General features: G+C 34.9%; 2 protein-coding genes across 2 annotated transcripts in view; both read left to right on the forward strand.

The window, feature by feature from the left end:
• The window catches only part of LOC127855627 (dnaJ homolog subfamily C member 24-like), a 50,592-nt gene extending 46,855 nt beyond the window's left edge, over positions 1-3,737 (forward strand). Inside the window, exon 4 of the mRNA XM_052391377.1 lies at positions 1,965-3,737. Coding sequence (XP_052247337.1) covers positions 1,965-2,562 — 598 coding nt within the window. The 3' untranslated portion in view covers positions 2,563-3,737. The remainder of the gene's footprint in view (positions 1-1,964) is intronic.
• A 1,077-nt stretch (positions 3,738-4,814) lies between these two features.
• The window catches only part of LOC127855564 (uncharacterized), a 36,555-nt gene continuing 23,765 nt past the window's right edge, over positions 4,815-17,604 (forward strand). The window contains exon 1 of the mRNA XM_052391298.1: positions 4,815-4,992. Coding sequence (XP_052247258.1) covers positions 4,878-4,992 — 115 coding nt within the window. The 5' untranslated portion in view covers positions 4,815-4,877. The remainder of the gene's footprint in view (positions 4,993-17,604) is intronic.

Genomic DNA, 17,604 nt, shown 5'->3' on the forward strand with positions numbered 1-17,604 from the left:
ATCATATTGGCCTACCATAGTTCCAACATCACCTTTGTTAATGATTATTCAATTAATCATTTAGATTGCTATTGGAGTGACAGATATTAAGTCAGACTATGGAGTCCTATACATTTTCATTTGCGGATGTCCTACCAGTTCTAAGGTTGATAATATATTTAAACAAACAACTGACAAACACTATGTTATGAGAATCTGGAAAAAGACATCTAACGTGTATTGGACATCATTATGTGATTTTCTCAAACAAAACTGTTGATTTCATACTCTGAATGTATTTTTGTAATATTCCGTATAAACTTTCGGTTTAATAACCACTCTGACATTATTGTCCCCTACCGGTTTCACTGGAGGGGACTTATGTTTTGCGCTCTGTGCCTCTGTCTGTGAGTCTGTCTGTGAGTCTCTCTGTCACACTTTTCTGGATCCTGCGAAAACTTTAAAAGTTCTTCATATTTTTTCATGAAACTTGAAACACGGATAGATGGCAATATTCATTTTGTTCCTACGTCAAAAATTCTAGTTGCTATGTCAACAAATAAAAAAATATATATTTCTGACAATGGTGGAGTCGGTAGGGGACATATATTGCTTGGCAATAGTCTTATTAGTTCGGCTGTTTTTGGAGAAAACCCAAGGTATTGTCATAGCCAGCTCGTCGTCCGCAGTTAGCCGTCCGCCATAGGCGTCGTGCTAAAACCTTCACATTGGCTCTAAAATCAAAATGCTTCCACCTACAACTTTGATACTTCAAAGGTCAAGGTCACTGTGCCCTCTAAAAAAAATAAAAAAAAATAACAAGCTTTCATTTATTTAAAACTGCATCCGCAGCCCAGCGTTGGCACCCGTTATGCAGTGCTCTTGTTTTAAATAATGATTGTGTTCAGTTGTATTGTTTGCATTCATGGACAGCTTTTTAAGTTTGTTGGATTAAAAAAATGCAATTAAATAATTCAGTTACATATGCAATAATCAATTTTGCTGAAAATTTGTCAAAATTAATAAATACAACAGGTAAAACTGCATGCAATAAATTGTTGAAAAACCCATCAGTTTAGTTCAAAATTGATGTCCCATTCCTACTTCACATAGAGTTTATTGATATGTCTTCTTTTTATATAACAATCAAATCCATCTTATAATGTGCATGTGTATGTACTTTAACTAAAGGCACATTAAGGGATGTGCAGTGAACAAGAACTACATGTATACTTTGCTTTCCTGTTTAGCTCACATGAGTACAAAGTGCTCATTGTAAGCTTTTGGGGTCACCTTTTGTCTGTCATCCGTTGTGTAGCGTCAACATTTACCTTGTGAATTCTACAGAGGCCACATTTACTGCCCAATCTTAATGAAGTCACATTTGTTTGCCCAACCATCATGACACTTGCTCATGATCATTTGTCTCCTCTGATTTCAATAATAGTTCCAGTGCATTAAAAAAAATGCTGCAGGGGGGGATTATATGCTAGGTCACCAGGTCAAATATGAGGAATACCTTATAACCACTCTAGAAGCCATTGTTATTACTCAATCTTGCTGAAACTTTGTCAGAATGCTTATCTCGACAGTATGAAGGCCATGACTGAATCTGGGTCGAGTGGGGTCAACAACTGTGTCACCAGTTCAAATCTTTGTCAATTGGTATACATTGAAGTCAGGGGATTGCTTTATATTGCAATTAGACAATAATTATGTGTGTTCGAATTTAACTTGCAGAAAACTCATCAAATACAATAAAGTAAATAATTTGTTTACAGGAAGCACACACTATGGTTTCCATGTGAAGATTAACTTTTTTTTATTGGATTGGACAAGCAAAGTGTTTTCTTTCTGTTGAGTTGAACTCTTTCTTTGCAATTCGACACATTCCTCACCCTAAATTATGTAGCAGTAAAAATAGCACATGAATGACAACACAAAAATATCACATATATGAAAAGATATTTGGAATGTATTTTCAGCATCAGCGTTGGCGGTGTAATGGAGGATCTGTACCAAATATTGGGATGTCCTGCCACTGCCAGCCAAGCTGAGTTAAGGAAATCCTTCCAGGAACTTGCTCTGAAATATCATCCAGACAAAACTCACATACAGGGTGCATCAGACATGTTCGTGAAGGTTAACAGATCTTGGAAGATTTTGAGTGATCCAGCTCTAAGAGAGCGCTATGATGTAAAATGGCGTGATAGATGTCTGGCTCAGATGTACCCCATTCAGGACAAAATTGACTTTGACGATTTTGAGTTGGTGTCCAAGGAATGCGACAACGTTGAAGGCATGTGTGATCTTGCAAGCTGTGATCTATCTAAAACAGATGCTTCCAATGCAACATATATGATACAGAACACAACAGAGGAAGATGGAAGAAGTTCCTTGAATAAAGACAGTGATAGCAATATGGTGAACCATGACACCTCATATTTGTTCACATTCCCATGTAGGTGTGGAGGCAGCTACATATTGACTTCTGTCGATGTCAAGTTAAAATTTGACATTGTTTGTTGTGACTCTTGCTCTTTGACTGTTGAAGTGAATTATAACGACGAGTCAAATGATTGATTGTTGATAGAAAATGTTAGAAGGTGTGCTTTGAAAGACTTTGGACATTCAATGTTTTCGAGGCATAAAACATTTGTTACTTGATGATAAGGCCACCTAATATTTGTAGTTTTATTGCCATCTGACATTATGCTTATTGTCTATACTTGTCAACTAATGAGGCATTACAACGTCAGTTACGATTGTTGTTAACAAAAAAAAATGTGGATGACATCTAAGAAAAAAGTTATGATATTTATTGCTTTTAACATATATTTTTTAGCGAAAATATATTTGTTTTTTAATTTTTAACATCTTGATACAATAACATTAAACATTAAATAAAACCTTTTCTATACTTGATTATTTGTAGGACTTGCCACAAAAACACTGTTACTGCAATATACTGTTGATGACTATGTCCAAGCTACCAACTTGCATTATTAACGAATGCGATATAATGTTCTAAGCTTATTTATTGCCATGTTGTGTTGTCATTAGCCATTTTAAGCATATAAGCCATACTTTATTGATAATAGTGAACATACATGTACTGCTTTTCTAGTACTATGTTTATGTATCTGATTATCCCGTTAAATTGTAATTGCACAATTTAACAAATAATAATTCTTGCCACTATTGACCATTAAAGTGTTTAAAAATTTCATTTACACAAACAAACACTATTTTTCATTAGTGACCAGTGAATTATCTGACAGTTTTTCGATTGCGCAAATCACTTACACAGTGTGCACGCAAAGGGCTCTGTCAAGATAAAATTATAACGGCCAATATGAATTTATATTTAGATTGAGTGCAGAATGTACACATTATTTTCTGAAAACTAGGCAAACTTGAAGTAAATTCCTGTTAAAACTAATCATGCGTTTGCATGTATCTAAATCATCAGGATTACTAACTAAATTTATATTTGTCTTATGTTTAAAATTGCATCTTAGCAGACAATATCTGGAAAACTATGTATGTCTATAAAGAACAAGTTAACAAGACATGCCTTGATTAATTTGTGAAAGATGTAATTGATTGAAAAGATTGAAAGCACATAAAAAGGAACAGCATTACAATGTGAAATATGTATGTACACATGCTACTGTTAACACTTTTATTTGCATCCAACTAGCTAATAACTATAGAATCTCAATTAAATTCAATAAAAAAGCAGGAGCCAAGACCCACCTATGTTATATTTTATTGCGCATTTTGACATAGCCGTTATGGTGGATTGACAGTGTATGACATAGATGTACTAGTAAAACATAGGCACTCTCTGAATGGGCTTTTATGCAAGCATGCAAACTAAATTCTTGCACCTGCTTCACACTCGTGATTTTTGTTCCTACGCATCTAGACTCCTTAATGTTGGTTATTCGACAACAAACCATGATAGAAAAATATTATTTCTTAAATATACCACGTATTTTTTAATATTTAAGAAACTAATGTTAGATTCATAACATGCTCTTTGAGGACACATACAATAATATGATTTGATGTGGTATAGTTTATATCTGCGTATGCAAGTTTTCAGTTTGATTATATAATCACATCATACCTCTATGCTGATTTTAGCCTGATACAAAGGTACCAGAATTGTTTATTTTCACATAATTAAGCGCTATATAAGTCAATGTTTGGAGGTTTGTGTTATTATTCAGAAACAAGTCATACTGTTGTTTTACACAGGCTCTGCAAGAAGTGCAAGATATGCAGCTTGACACAAATAAAACTACTCATAGGCAGGCCTCGACATTTTTATGCTAAGCCTAGCCTTATAAATTACACAACAATAGGGCAGTAAAATGTTATTCCCTCTACATATTATGTAATAGGGGATATTTTCTGTTATGTCTCATATTGTGCAAAAACAACAAATGTGCATTATGTGAACTATAAAATGATATAGACTCTGTAGACAAGAATTAAAATGTGTGTGCATTAATATGCAATACACTGCATATGCGATGGATAATCAACAAACAACTGAAAAAAAAGACAAATAAAACTCTGCTTTCAATTTAATTATCTCAAAATGTAAGTGTTATATAATCTTTATTCTCAAAATCAGAGCAAATGCTGTTTATCTTTTAAAAGATATTTCTTGTTCATAACTAAACCATAAACTTGTTTTGCGGGAATGGAAATGCCATTTTGATGTACCGACAGGTTCAAAGGCAGGTTATGATGCCTCTAATTACTGGAGTATGTTTACCACAAGCAAGATATCTAGAACATCTCCAACTCTGATAACCTGATTTCTGTGGAACCAAGGTATCTCAAACGGAAGATCCATTTACACTGAGGCAACAGCGAGACTAATGTTGACCTGCAGGATTGTTATTCTTGCAGTTATAATGTGGGAAAGAACCGTACTTTCAGCAGTATTTTTGTTGGTGGGAACAGCAACTGCAGCACCATCTGTACTGCAGTCAGGTAAGGTTACAGACCATCTTGTTGATTTAGTGTTAGAATGTATGTGTTTCATTTGTTTATTGATAAACATGTGATGTCAAAGAAAAAGAAAAATAGAACACCAAAACTGCAGTCTGAGCGTTATGAAATTAAAAGATTCATTGTTCAAGTTCAAATTTAGATTATGTCTTATCATATTAAACTATTATGCATTAATTTCATTCACAGTAATGAAAAATCAATCGTTATGTATATTAGTATAGGTGTTGTTGGTGTTGACAGTTGCCCTTTTTCAGTGCATAAATGCTAAGACTAACATAACATTTGAGATAAAGTAAAGTGCACAAGAAGGTTTAACTCTTCACCTTATACATATTCTAGCTCTTTGTTTATTGTCATACTTGTGTGGAGGCTTAACTCCTACACAATAAAAGCAATCAACATTTACTTCATTAGCAGATAGAGGTTAAAAGGCAGTGCACAAGAACAACTTTATATCTGCAACTCCTACTTATGGAGTTATTGCCATTTGTTTCTTGTCATATCTCTTTTTTTCGATACAGAATACCTTTAAGACTTACAATAATGAAAGCTTTCATCTTTAAACTTCATAAGTACATGAGAACTCTTGTGTTTTCCCTCATACTGTTGCTATTGCAGTAAGTTTATTTTCATGCTTAATCTGTGTGAAGAGCATAATTTTTAGACTATTACATTTATCAACATGACTAACTTAAAAGTGGCTCTAATAAATGATTTATAATAAATCACAAAACATTTGTGGAGTTATCACCCTTTTGTTTATTTCATACTGATTTTTATGCTCCCGGATCGAATGATCGGGGGTATATTGTTTTTGGCCTGTCTGTCTGTCATTGTATGTGTCTGTCTGTCTGTCTGTCTGTCTGTCACAAACTTTAACCTTGGTTAAACTTTTGCAATAACTTTTGTAATATTGAAGATAGCAACTTGATATTTGGCATGCATGTGTATCCCATGAAGCTGCACATTTTGAGTGGTAAAAGGTCAAGGTCATCCTTCAAGGTCAAAGGTTAAAAAAACAAATCCAAGGGAAGTAATAAGCTTTCAAGGGAGATAATTATCTGCACCTGCCTAATGATATAAAAAAATAAAATAAGTCAAAGCAGCGCAGTAGGGGGCATTGTATTTCTGACAAACACACCTCTTGTTTTTCATGAGCATACTTGTTATTCTACAAATTCGTAGTGTGCAAGCTTAGCTTTTTGTCCCTCACCGAAGTGACATAGCATTGACAGGCATCTGTGTGTGCAAAATGTTTATATGGGCAACATTTGAATCTGGGTCACTCAATCTTGATGAAACTTGGTCAGAGTTCAAATCTGGGTCATGCGTGTTCAGAAACTAGGTCACCAGGTCAAATCTTAGAAAAGCCTCGTTACCACTATAGGCTACATTTATGACTCAAACTTTATGAAACTTAGAATGTTCATCTAAGTTATATATAAGCCCAGTAAGGATCTGTGTAATGTGCTTCCAAAAAAAAGGTAACCAGGTCAAATCTTAGAAAAACCTTGTTACCACTCTAGATGCCACATTTAGGTCAGGCTTTAATCTGGGTTGTATGTTTCTAGATCCTAGGTCACCTGTTACAATCTTTAAAAAAGTTATTTCCAGTTTAGTTTCAATTTAGTTTAACAGTAAATTTTAAATTCCTGCAACGATATATATATGCACAAACACTTACTCTGATCCTAATAAAAAGACGAATGCTTCGGTTATTGTTGGAAAATATGTATGAAATATCTTCGTCACAATCGGCTCGGGGCGCTAATTTGTCTTTGCTGCATTTTATGAAATTCTTCTTCAATGTATAATTTTTCTTGCCTATTTTGTGTTTTTGTAACATATTGTTATCAATATATTGCAATTTTACACATATAAAAATTGTATATTCTCGCTTTAAAAAATGAGGATGAGTGGTGGGCGATACAACTGATTCATCTGCTTATTAGTCCCCTTCTGGTGAAACCAGAGAGTTTGCGCTCTGTGTGTCTGTCAGTCTGTCACACTTTTCTGGATCCTGCGATAACTTTACAAATTCTTCATATTTTTTCATGAAACTTCAAACATGAACAGATTGCAATATGGAGATTATGCACGTCATATCATTTTGTTCCTATGTCAAGAATTCAAGAATTCTGGTTGCTATGGCAACAAATCAACTAGAAATATTGCTGAAAATGGTGGATCCTGCGAAAACTTATAAAGTTCTTCATATTTTTTCATGAAACTTGAAACATGGATAGATGGCAATATGGATATTATGCACGTCATTTCATTTTGCTCCCAGGTCAAGAATTCTGGTTGCTATGGCAATAAAAAAACTACAAATATTGGTGGATCCTGTGTAAGTAGGGGACTTTTATTGCTTGGCAATAGTCTTGTTTCATAAGTGACCAAAAAAAACCAACTTATTTTGAACCTCTCTGATGTTAAACTGGCTGCTGTACCTGCAATCATATTTTGTAACCAGCAATGCTTTGGGCTGTTGATTCCCAATCTTTCCATGAAAAATGGGTCATTTTATAGTAATTTATTTGCTGATTTTAAAAATGGCTTCGTTCTGATAAAAATGGATGTAAATCAGAAGGCAATCCCAGTTTCAGAAAGGTATAGGAAGATCTTCTGAGCTGGAAATGTAAGTTACATGCAAAAAGATAATGACCTAATAAAAAGGTGGTAAAGTGGTGTTAGTTAAGTTCAATGAATAACACTGTAAAAGTGCTAACCCTTTTTTAAAAGGAAAATATATTGAGTAAAAATGTAAGATTACCAGAATTGTTCCACATGGATGGGGAAGAAAAATGAGTAAATTACGGAAATAAACCCAAGTAATACTGTTAAATTTGTATCCTTAACAACTACATTGAATTTACAAAAGGTATTTAAAATAAATCTTTTTGTAAAGTTCAATAAAGTTTGTTTTTCTATGTCTGTATAAAGAGTTTTGTCACTTTATTATGTATGCCCTTCTGATTGTCAAAAATCAGTTGACAGCATTGTCCTTGATTCATACCTCTCGAAAAAACACCCCTGTTTATGACTCTGTCTTGATGAAACTTGGCACAATGTTTATCTTGACAATATGAAGGCCATGTTTCATTATTGGTCAGCAGGATAAACGAGAGCGCCGATGGCGTTAAAAGCATAGGTGCAAGATACAGGGAAGAATGGCGTCACGTGGTATAATGTAGTTCGATATCGCCATCCGCGAATTTCTCAAATCAATAATTTCAAACAATTACCGACTATTTAAATAGATAATCTTTCCATTTACATCAGTGTTTGAAACGCTTATGAAAAATAATTACCCAAGCCTTTCAAAATTTAAGCACGGACAGATCTGTATCGAACTATTCTTTTCACAAATGAAAATAGACGCTACCCTATTCGTCTGCGTCAAGAATTTGTCGTAAAACTTGTGGTAAGCGTTAGATGCAGACGTGCACAACAGATTGAGTTCTGAATACAGATTTCTGAATGCAGATTTTTATAGAAACTCCTCACAGCAGTTACTTCCCTTGCTTCGCCCGGTCAGTAACTAGTATAATGGAGGCCACTGCGTAGGAGATTGAGATTTATAGTGCAGATAGAATTGTTTTACGAACGAAATTTGTTTTAGATTATAAGAAGATTTTTTGACATAAAACGGTCTTAGAAAAATTCACTAAAAACGGTGTCAGCAATATTCTTGGAAGAAAACGTTAGAAAAACGTTTCCAAAAAAAATTTGTAAGAATGACCATATACTAAATTAAATAGATATTTCGTCTGATTTTTGATCAGGTAAGGCTTCATAAAGGGCAACCGATCGATGTGGATTTTCGAAATGTGGTATATACCTATGCTAAAAACTAGACCACTAGGTCCATTATTTAACCGTTTGTGTTTATTAACTCTGTTGAGGGCTTAAGGGCCACCATGGCCCTATTGTTTCAAGAGTTATTGCCCTTCCATGGCCCTATTGTTTCAAAAGTTATTGCCCTTCGTTTTAATTACATATAAGGCTTCAGTGCACAATCCCTGTTTTCTTGTGCTTGCCATAGTCCCCAAACATTCATGGAATAATTATTTCTAAGCGCTACAGCACATAGTGTTAAGGTTTTTCTTAGCTGACCTTAGTTTAAGCTGGTTATAACTCAACTCTTTTTCAAATCTGAGTTGCATACTTCTGAAAAATAGATCAAATATTAGAAGAGCCTTGTTACCACTGTAGAGGCCATAATTATATAAGACCCTCTTGATGAAACTTGGTCAGAATGTATATATTGACAATAACTATGCCAAGTTTCAATCCTGGTCATGTGCATCCAAAAACTAGGTCATCATATCAATTTTTAGAAAAACCTAGTATCTTTTCAAGAGGGCACATTTATGACTAAATCTTGATGAAATTGGTCAGAATATTAATCCGAACAATATGAAGACCATGTTCAAAACTGGGTCATGTGCAAATTGAAGCTAGGTCATCAGGTCTTGTCACCACATTTATGACTCAATCTTGATGAAATCTGGTCAGATTGCTTATCTTGATAATTTATTGGATAAGTTGAAATCTGGGTCATGTTTTTCCAAAAACTAGGTCACAAGGTCAAAATGAAGGAAAAAACTTCTTATTACTAGAGGCTACATTTATGACATGGTCTTGATGAAACTTAGTAAGAATGTTTATCTGTTTAAAATGAAGATCATGTTTGAATCTGGGTCATGTGCAAATTGAGACCAACCATGTCATATCTTAGTAAAACCTCATCTTGACAATATCTGGTGTGAGATTAAATCTGGTACAAGTTTGTCAAAAAAATATAAAACTAGGTCAAATCTTTGGAAAACCTTGTTACCACTTTAGAGGCCACATCTATTAGTCTAGATTAAACTTGGTCAGAATGTTTATCTGGACAATATGAAGGCCATAGTTGAATCATGGTTATGTGTGGTAAAAAACTAGATCACCACGTCATGTCTTTAATTATTCAATGGTGTCAGTGTCAGCCTTTGGCTTTGTGATTTCATTTTTTTTAGTTCACCTGATTGCTCAGGTGAGCTTTTGTGACCGGTCTTTGTCCGTCGTATGTCCGTCCGTCCTTTACATTTGCTCGTAAACACTCTAGAGGCCACATTTCTTGTCCCATCACAAATCTCTGCCGAGTTGGAAACTGGGTTGTGCCGGGTCAAAAACTAGGTCACTAGGTCAAAAAAAAGAAAAACCTTGTAAACACTGTAGAAGTCACATTTCATGCCCAATCTTCATGTAACTTTGTCAAAATGTTTGTCTTAATGATATCTTGGTTGAGTTCAAAAGTGGTTCCGATCCGTTGAAAAACATGGCCGCCAGTGGGCGGGGCAGTTTTCCTTATTTGGCTATAGAGAAACCTTGTAAACACTCTAGAAGTCACAATTTTTGCCCAATCATCATGAAAGTTGGTCAAAACATTGGTTCAATTGATGTCTCGGACGAGTTCAATACTGGTCGAGATCGGTGAAAAAACATGGCCACCAGTGGGCGGGGCATTTTGCTCTATATGTATATAGTGGCAGTTTTCCCTATTTGGCTATAGAGAAACCTTTTAAACACTCTAGAAGTCAGAATTTTTGCCCAATCATCATGAAAGTTGGTCAAAACATTGGTTTTATTGATATCTCGGACGAGTTTGAAAATAGTCGGGATCAGTGAAAAAACATGGCCGCCAGTGGGCGGGAAATTTTTCTCTATAATTATGTATATAGTGAAAACATGAGAACACAGTAGAAGTCACATTTTTGGCCAAATTTTTATGAAATTTGCTCAGAACATTTGTTTCCTTGATATGAGAGATGAGTTCAAAAATGGTTCTGGTCAGTTGAATAACATGACTGCTGGGCAGTTTTCTCATTATGCCCCCCCCCCCCCCCTTTCAAAGAAGAGGGGGTATATTGTTTTGCTCATGTCGGTCCGTCTGTCCACCTAATGGTTTCCGGATGATAACTCAAGAGCGCTAATGCCAAGGATCATGAAACTTCATAGGTACATTGATTATGACTCGCAGATGACCCCTATTGATTTTCAGGTCACTGGGTCAAAGGTCAAAGTCACGATGACCCAAAATAGTAAAATTGTTTCCGGATGATAACTCAAGAACACTTATGCCTAGGATCATGAAACTTCATAGATACATTGATCATGACTCGCAGATGACCCCAATTGACTTTCAGGTCACTAGGTCAAAGGTCAAGGTCACGGTGACCCAAAGCAGTAAAATGGTTTCCGGATGATTATGAACTCAAGAACGCTTATGCCTAGGATCATGAAACTTCATAGATACATTGATCATGACTCGCAGATAACCCCTATTGATTTTCAGGTCACTAGATCAAAGATCAAGGTCACGATGACCCGAAATAGTAAAATGATTTCTGGATGATTACTCAAGAACGCTTAGACCTAGGATCATGAAACTTCATAGGTACATTGATCATAACTCGTAGATGACCCCTATTGATTTTGAGGTCACTAGGTCAAGGTTACGATGAGCCAAAATAGTAAAATGGTTTCCGGATGATAACTCAAGAACGCTTAGGCCTAGGATCATGAAACTTCATAGGTACATTGATCATGACTCGTAGATGACCCCTATTGATTTTCAGGTCACTAGGTCAAAGGTCAAGATCACGGTGACCAGAAATAGTAAAATGGTTTCCAGATGATAACTCAAGAACGCTTATGTCTAGGATCATGAAACTTCATAGGTACATTGATCATGACTCGAAGATGACCCCTATTGATTTTCAGGTCACTAGGTCAAAGGTCAAGGTCACGGTGACCTGAAATAGTAAAATGGTTTCTGGATGATAACTCAAGAACGCTTAGGCCTAGGATCATGAAATTTCATAGGTACAATGATCATGACTCGCAGATGACCCCTATTGATTTTCAGGTCACTAGGTCAAGGTCATGGTGACCTGAAATAGTAAAATGGTTTTTTGATGATAACTCAAGAACGCTTATGCCTAGGTTCATGAAACTGCATAGGTATATTGATCATGACTCGCAGATGACCCCTATTGATTATCAGGTCACTAGGTCAAAGGTCAAGGTCACAGTGCCAAAAACGTATTCACACAATGGCTGTCAAGGTCACGGTGACTCAACTTCAAAAAATGGTTTCCGGATGATAACTCAAGAATGCTTACGCCTAAGATCATGAAACTTCATAGGTACATTGATCATGACTCGAAGATGAAATAATGATGAAACTTGACCAGAATGTTTGTCTGGACAATATCTAGGTCAAGTTTGTCATTTGGTAAAGATTGAATGAACCGACTCCTCTCAGGTGAGCAAACTAGGGCCATCTCGGCCCTCTTGTTTTAATAAATTGAAATGTTTTACTTAGCAAACTGGGCAACAGCATATCAATGAATTATTGGCGTCACACTGAAAAGCGGCGACTCGTATGAAATACGTTTTTTTTTCGCTTATGGGAGAAGTTATTTTACGGATCAATGTATATATTTTTGTTGTCAGAATATCTTGCATAGTGGTGATTTTTTGTGAAAATTAGTGTAAATAAGTACTGCATTTGTGCCTATTACATTTACTACAACATAAAAATGCCAATAATGCAAAGCTAATTCTTTTAATAACTGATCACAGGGACTGGGCAATAATAAAAGATCACAGGGACTGGACAAATACGCGAACTGGTGAAACTTTCTGGTTTTGTATAAAAACAAAATATAATCAAAATATATTTATTTTGTGGTTTTTCTAACAATAGCGCAGACTTTTGCTGTTCGAGTTTTGGTTAATGCGTATTTTCTTCAATTTTACAAGACGACAGTGATTACACGGTTTATTGCTTTATTGATAAACGTTACACTACAGTCACTTATTAATATCTTAGTTAGAAGGTGATTTTTCAAGCGGTTCCGTAGTGTAGTGGTTACACGCTTGCTTCACATGTGAGAGGCCCAAGGTTCGAGCCCCAGTAGAATCAAATTATTTTGTGTTTTATGTTAACTTTTTGTTTTGATGTAGACATTTTAGTTTAAATAAATATGCTGTTTTATTGTAACCATTATTTGTTTTTATTATGCCCATGAAATATATGTGTGAGAGGGTGGGGGGGGGTTCGTAAACACATTAAAACTTTTACAGTGTTTTCATATCAATGAGTACTCAACCCCTGTCGTAAATGAGCAACGTAAGAATAAGTTCAGAATCATCTCCCCTTGAAGTTGAGAAAAATATGAAATTACACTTACAAGATGAAGCAGATTTTTTAAAACCTACACAGTTCTGTTCCATTAATGAAAACTGCACACGGATGCCAGTAAAAAAAAAGGAAACCAATGTAAATAAAATGAACTATGAAATATTTGGGGGTTACAACACAAAATCATAGATAATGGTTATTTGGGGGTTATAACACAACATAATAAATAATGGTTATTTGGGGGTTATTACACAAAATCATGGATAATGGTTATACCAGTATCTTTTTCTATTTTGTTTAAAATAATCGGCCAATATATTAATATTTACAGTAGACAAAAAATCGATCCATGTAACTTCATTGAGTGCCTTTTACACTGAAATTCCTGACGCCTTTGATGCTTTGCATCAATACTTCTCTTGTTGTTACTTGTAACATATCACCCATATACATGTAGACTACTGGCTCTTAGGCAACACCTTTGCCAGACTTCTGGCATAAATATAAAATGTATTTTTAACACACTACACGACCTAATTTATGTGTAATTTGGAGGTTTCATTTGCAATTAAGTAAAAAACCACATTCTCCTTTAAAAGTCAAGAATTAAAATAGAGAAAACATGCTATTTAAGAACATTTTCCAAACTCAAATGAGATTCCAAAATTATACAGTAAATTTAGCAGTGATTTATTTCAACTTTCTTATTATAAATGAGACACAGTTGATGCTTGTCATCGATGTTGTTATTTAAAAAAAAACAATATATTGTTAATTGATGTTAAATACATGTATGTCTTTGTGTATTATTTATGGATATTACATGGGATAATCCTACAGAAAACTTTTATTTTAGCATACTTTTGATGCCTTCAAGAAACATTGACTTTTTCACATTTCCTTTACATGTCTCTAGTCTTTTAAGAGTCTTGTCATATGTGTCTAAAATAATTTATGAGTCCATTTATTAGAGTCAAGTCACTAATGAGTCAGTTTATAAGTGTCTCTAGTCACTTATTAGTCAGTTCATTAGTGTCTCTAGGCACTTATGAGTCAGTTTTTAAGTGCCTCTACTTATGAGTCAGTGTCTCTAGTCACTTATGAGTCAGTTTATTAGTGTCTCTAGTCACTTATGAGTCAGTTCATTAGAGTCTCTATTCACTTATGAGTCAGTTTATTAGTGTCTCTAGTCACTGATCAGTAAGTTCATAAGTGTCTCTAGTCACTTATGAGTCAGTTCATTAGTGTCTCTAGTCTTTAATGAGTCATTTCATTAGTGTCACTAGTCACTTATGAGTCAATTCATAAGTGTCTCATTAGTGTCACTAGTCACTTATGAGTCAGTTCATATGTGTCTCTAGTCACTTATCAGTAAGTTCATAAGTGTCTCTAGTTACATTTGAGTCAGTTCATTAGTGTCTCTAGTCTTTTTTATGAGTCAGTTCATTAGTGTCACTAGTCACTTATGAGTCAATTCATAAGTGTCTCTAGTCACTTATGAAACAGTTCAATAATGTCTCTAGTCACAGTCACTTATGAGTCAGTTCATTAGGGTCTCTAGTCACTTATGAGTCTGTTCATTAGTGACCTCAGTCACTTATGAGTCAGTTCATTAGTTTCTCTAGTCAAATATTAGTCAGTTCATTAGTGTCTCTAGTCACGTATGAGTCAGTTTGTAAGTGTCTCTAGTCACTTATCAGTAAGTTCATAAGTGTCTCTATTCACTAATGAGTCAGTTTGTTAGTCACTTATGAGTCAATTCACAAGTGTCTCTAGTCACTTATGAGTCAGTTCATTAGTGTCTCTAGTCACTTTTGAGTCAGTTCATTAGGGTCACTAGTCACTTATGAGTCAATTCATAAGTGTCTCTAGTCACTTATGAGTCAGTTCATTAGTGTCTCTAGTCACTTATGAGTAAGTTTTTTAGTATCTAGTCACTTATGATTCAGTTCATTAGTGTCTCTGGTCATTTATGAGTCAGCTCATTAGTTTCTCTAGTCACTTATGAGTCAGTTCATTAGTGTCTCTAGTCACTTATGAGTCAGTGTATAAGTGTTTCTAGTCACTTATGAGTCAGTTCATTAGAGTCGCGAGTCACTTATGAGTCAGTTCATTAGTGTTTCTTGACACTTATGAGTGATTACAAAAGTTTCTATAGTCACTTATCAGTAAGTTCATAAGTGTCTTTCGTCACTTATGAGTCAGTTCATTAGTGTATCTAGTCACTTATCAGTAAGTTCATTAGTATTCAGTTCATTAGTGTCTTTAGTCACTTATGAGTCAGTTCATCAGTGTCTCTAGTCACTTATTAGTCAGTTCATTAGTGTCTCTAGTCACTTATGAGTCAGTTCATTAGTGTCACTAGTCACTTATGAGTCAATTCATTTGTGTCTCTAGTCACTTATGAGTCAGTTCATTAGTGTCTCTAGTCACTTATGAGTCAGTTCATTAGTGTTTCTAGTAAGTTATGAGTCAGTTCATTAGTGTCTCTAGTCACTTATGAGTCAGTTCATTAGTGTCTCTAGTCACTTATGAGTCAATTCATTAGTGTCTCTAGTCACTTATGAGTCAGTTCATTTGTGTCTCTAGTCACTTATGAGTCAGTTCATTAGTGTCTCTAGTCACTCATGAGTCAGTTCATTAGTGTCTCTAGTCACTTATGAGTCAGTTCATTAGTGTCTCTAGTCACTCATGAGTCAGTTCATTAGTGTCTCTAGTCACTTATGAGTCAGTTCATTAGTGTCTCTAGTCACTTATGAGTCAGTTCATTAGTGTCACTAGTCACTTATGAGTCAATTCATTTGTGTCGCTAGTCACTTATGAGTCAGTTCATTAGTGTCTCTAGTCACTCATGAGTCAGTTCATTAGTGTCTCTAGTAACTTATGAGTCAGTTAATTAGTGTCTCTAGTCACTTATGAGTCAGTTCAAAGGGTCTCTTTTCACTTATGAGTCAGTTCATTAGTGTCTCTAGTCACTTATGAGTCAGTTCATAAGTGTCTCTAGTCACTTTGCATGATGTGGTTCAATTATATATGCAGCAAATCTTATTTTGTCACTCTTTAATTGCTTTTGTAAACTTACATTATTTCTACTTATTCACTTTATAGTTTGTTTGAAGTGGTTCACAGGCAAATGCAAAGCAAAATTTATTTCGTGAGTTATTATATCAATAAAAAAAGCTGTATTGTAAAAAGCTATTACCACAATTAATGTCTGATGCCTATTCATCTTCTGTGTAACTAGCTTGTTACCAGTTTAGATGATATCACAACTGACAATCATTGCTTATAAACATATCCATATATTATGTTGCTTTTTTGGTTTCATAATTTAAAGTACATTAACCTGCACAGCATACATTCTTTGAGCAATTAATCTGCCTAGATGTATAATTTATATGACATAAGTAAAGTCCTGTGCACAGTTAACTACTCGGTGTGTCTTGCTCACACTTTCACTGTTGAATGAAGTTAATGTCTGAAAAGACAGGATATTGGGCTGCAATGATTTTTGGCAGAATAAGAGCCGTTTGTCTGGTCTTCCAACATAGAATATATAATTACCTGAAGTTAGTGTTTTCAATTATACTTTAAGTGCATTGTGAAAATTGCTTAAACGTTCAGAGTTGTGTGAGCTAAATATGTAAATGATCTTAAAGTAAAGAATTGGTTGCGTCAAGGTTTGGCAGAATTATGGACTTTTTTTTCCGCTAAGAAATATATAGTCAAACAATTTTTTTGTTTTCACCTTCTCTATAAACTACTGGGTGTATCTCACTCAAACTTTACCATTGAATGACCTTAATATGTAGATTATAGTTAAGAAAGGAATATGGCTGTGACTAGTTTTGACAGAATTTATGTCATTTGTATGCCCCTCTGTACTTACTTATATCCCAGGTAGGTGGCGTATAGCAATCACACTGTTCATTTGTCTGTCAGTCCGTCTGGCATTCCCTTCCAGGAGTTTTTTTCCTAAACACTTAAGTTTTGTTTTGGTCCATTGATTTTTGGCGAAGTAATGTTCCTTGGACTTAAAATTGTTCTCTAGAATAACAGTTTTGTGGATTATGTTTTTCAACATTTCTTGCATATATTGACTTATATTTTAGTGAATGATTCCAATTGACCAAGTTTGAGTTTCATTCTGGTTATTTGATTTTTGTCAAAGTTACGGGCCTTGGACTTGAGCATTTTCTTTAAAATAACCCTTATCCATATTTTTTTCCAAGATTATCAGAAACTGACCTTATTTGTGGTTTGTGATGCTACCTACATGACTTACTTACTGTCCAAGGCCTATTACTTTGTCAACTATCAATGGACCGTCTTTTCATCAGAAGTTTTCAATTGGAATGAAGCTGCTGTGCGACTATAGAGTGCAGTAGTGGACATTG

The sequence above is a fragment of the Dreissena polymorpha genome, chromosome 1 (assembly GCF_020536995.1).
Source record: "Dreissena polymorpha isolate Duluth1 chromosome 1, UMN_Dpol_1.0, whole genome shotgun sequence".
NCBI classification, from domain to species: Eukaryota; Metazoa; Mollusca; class Bivalvia; order Myida; family Dreissenidae; genus Dreissena; species Dreissena polymorpha.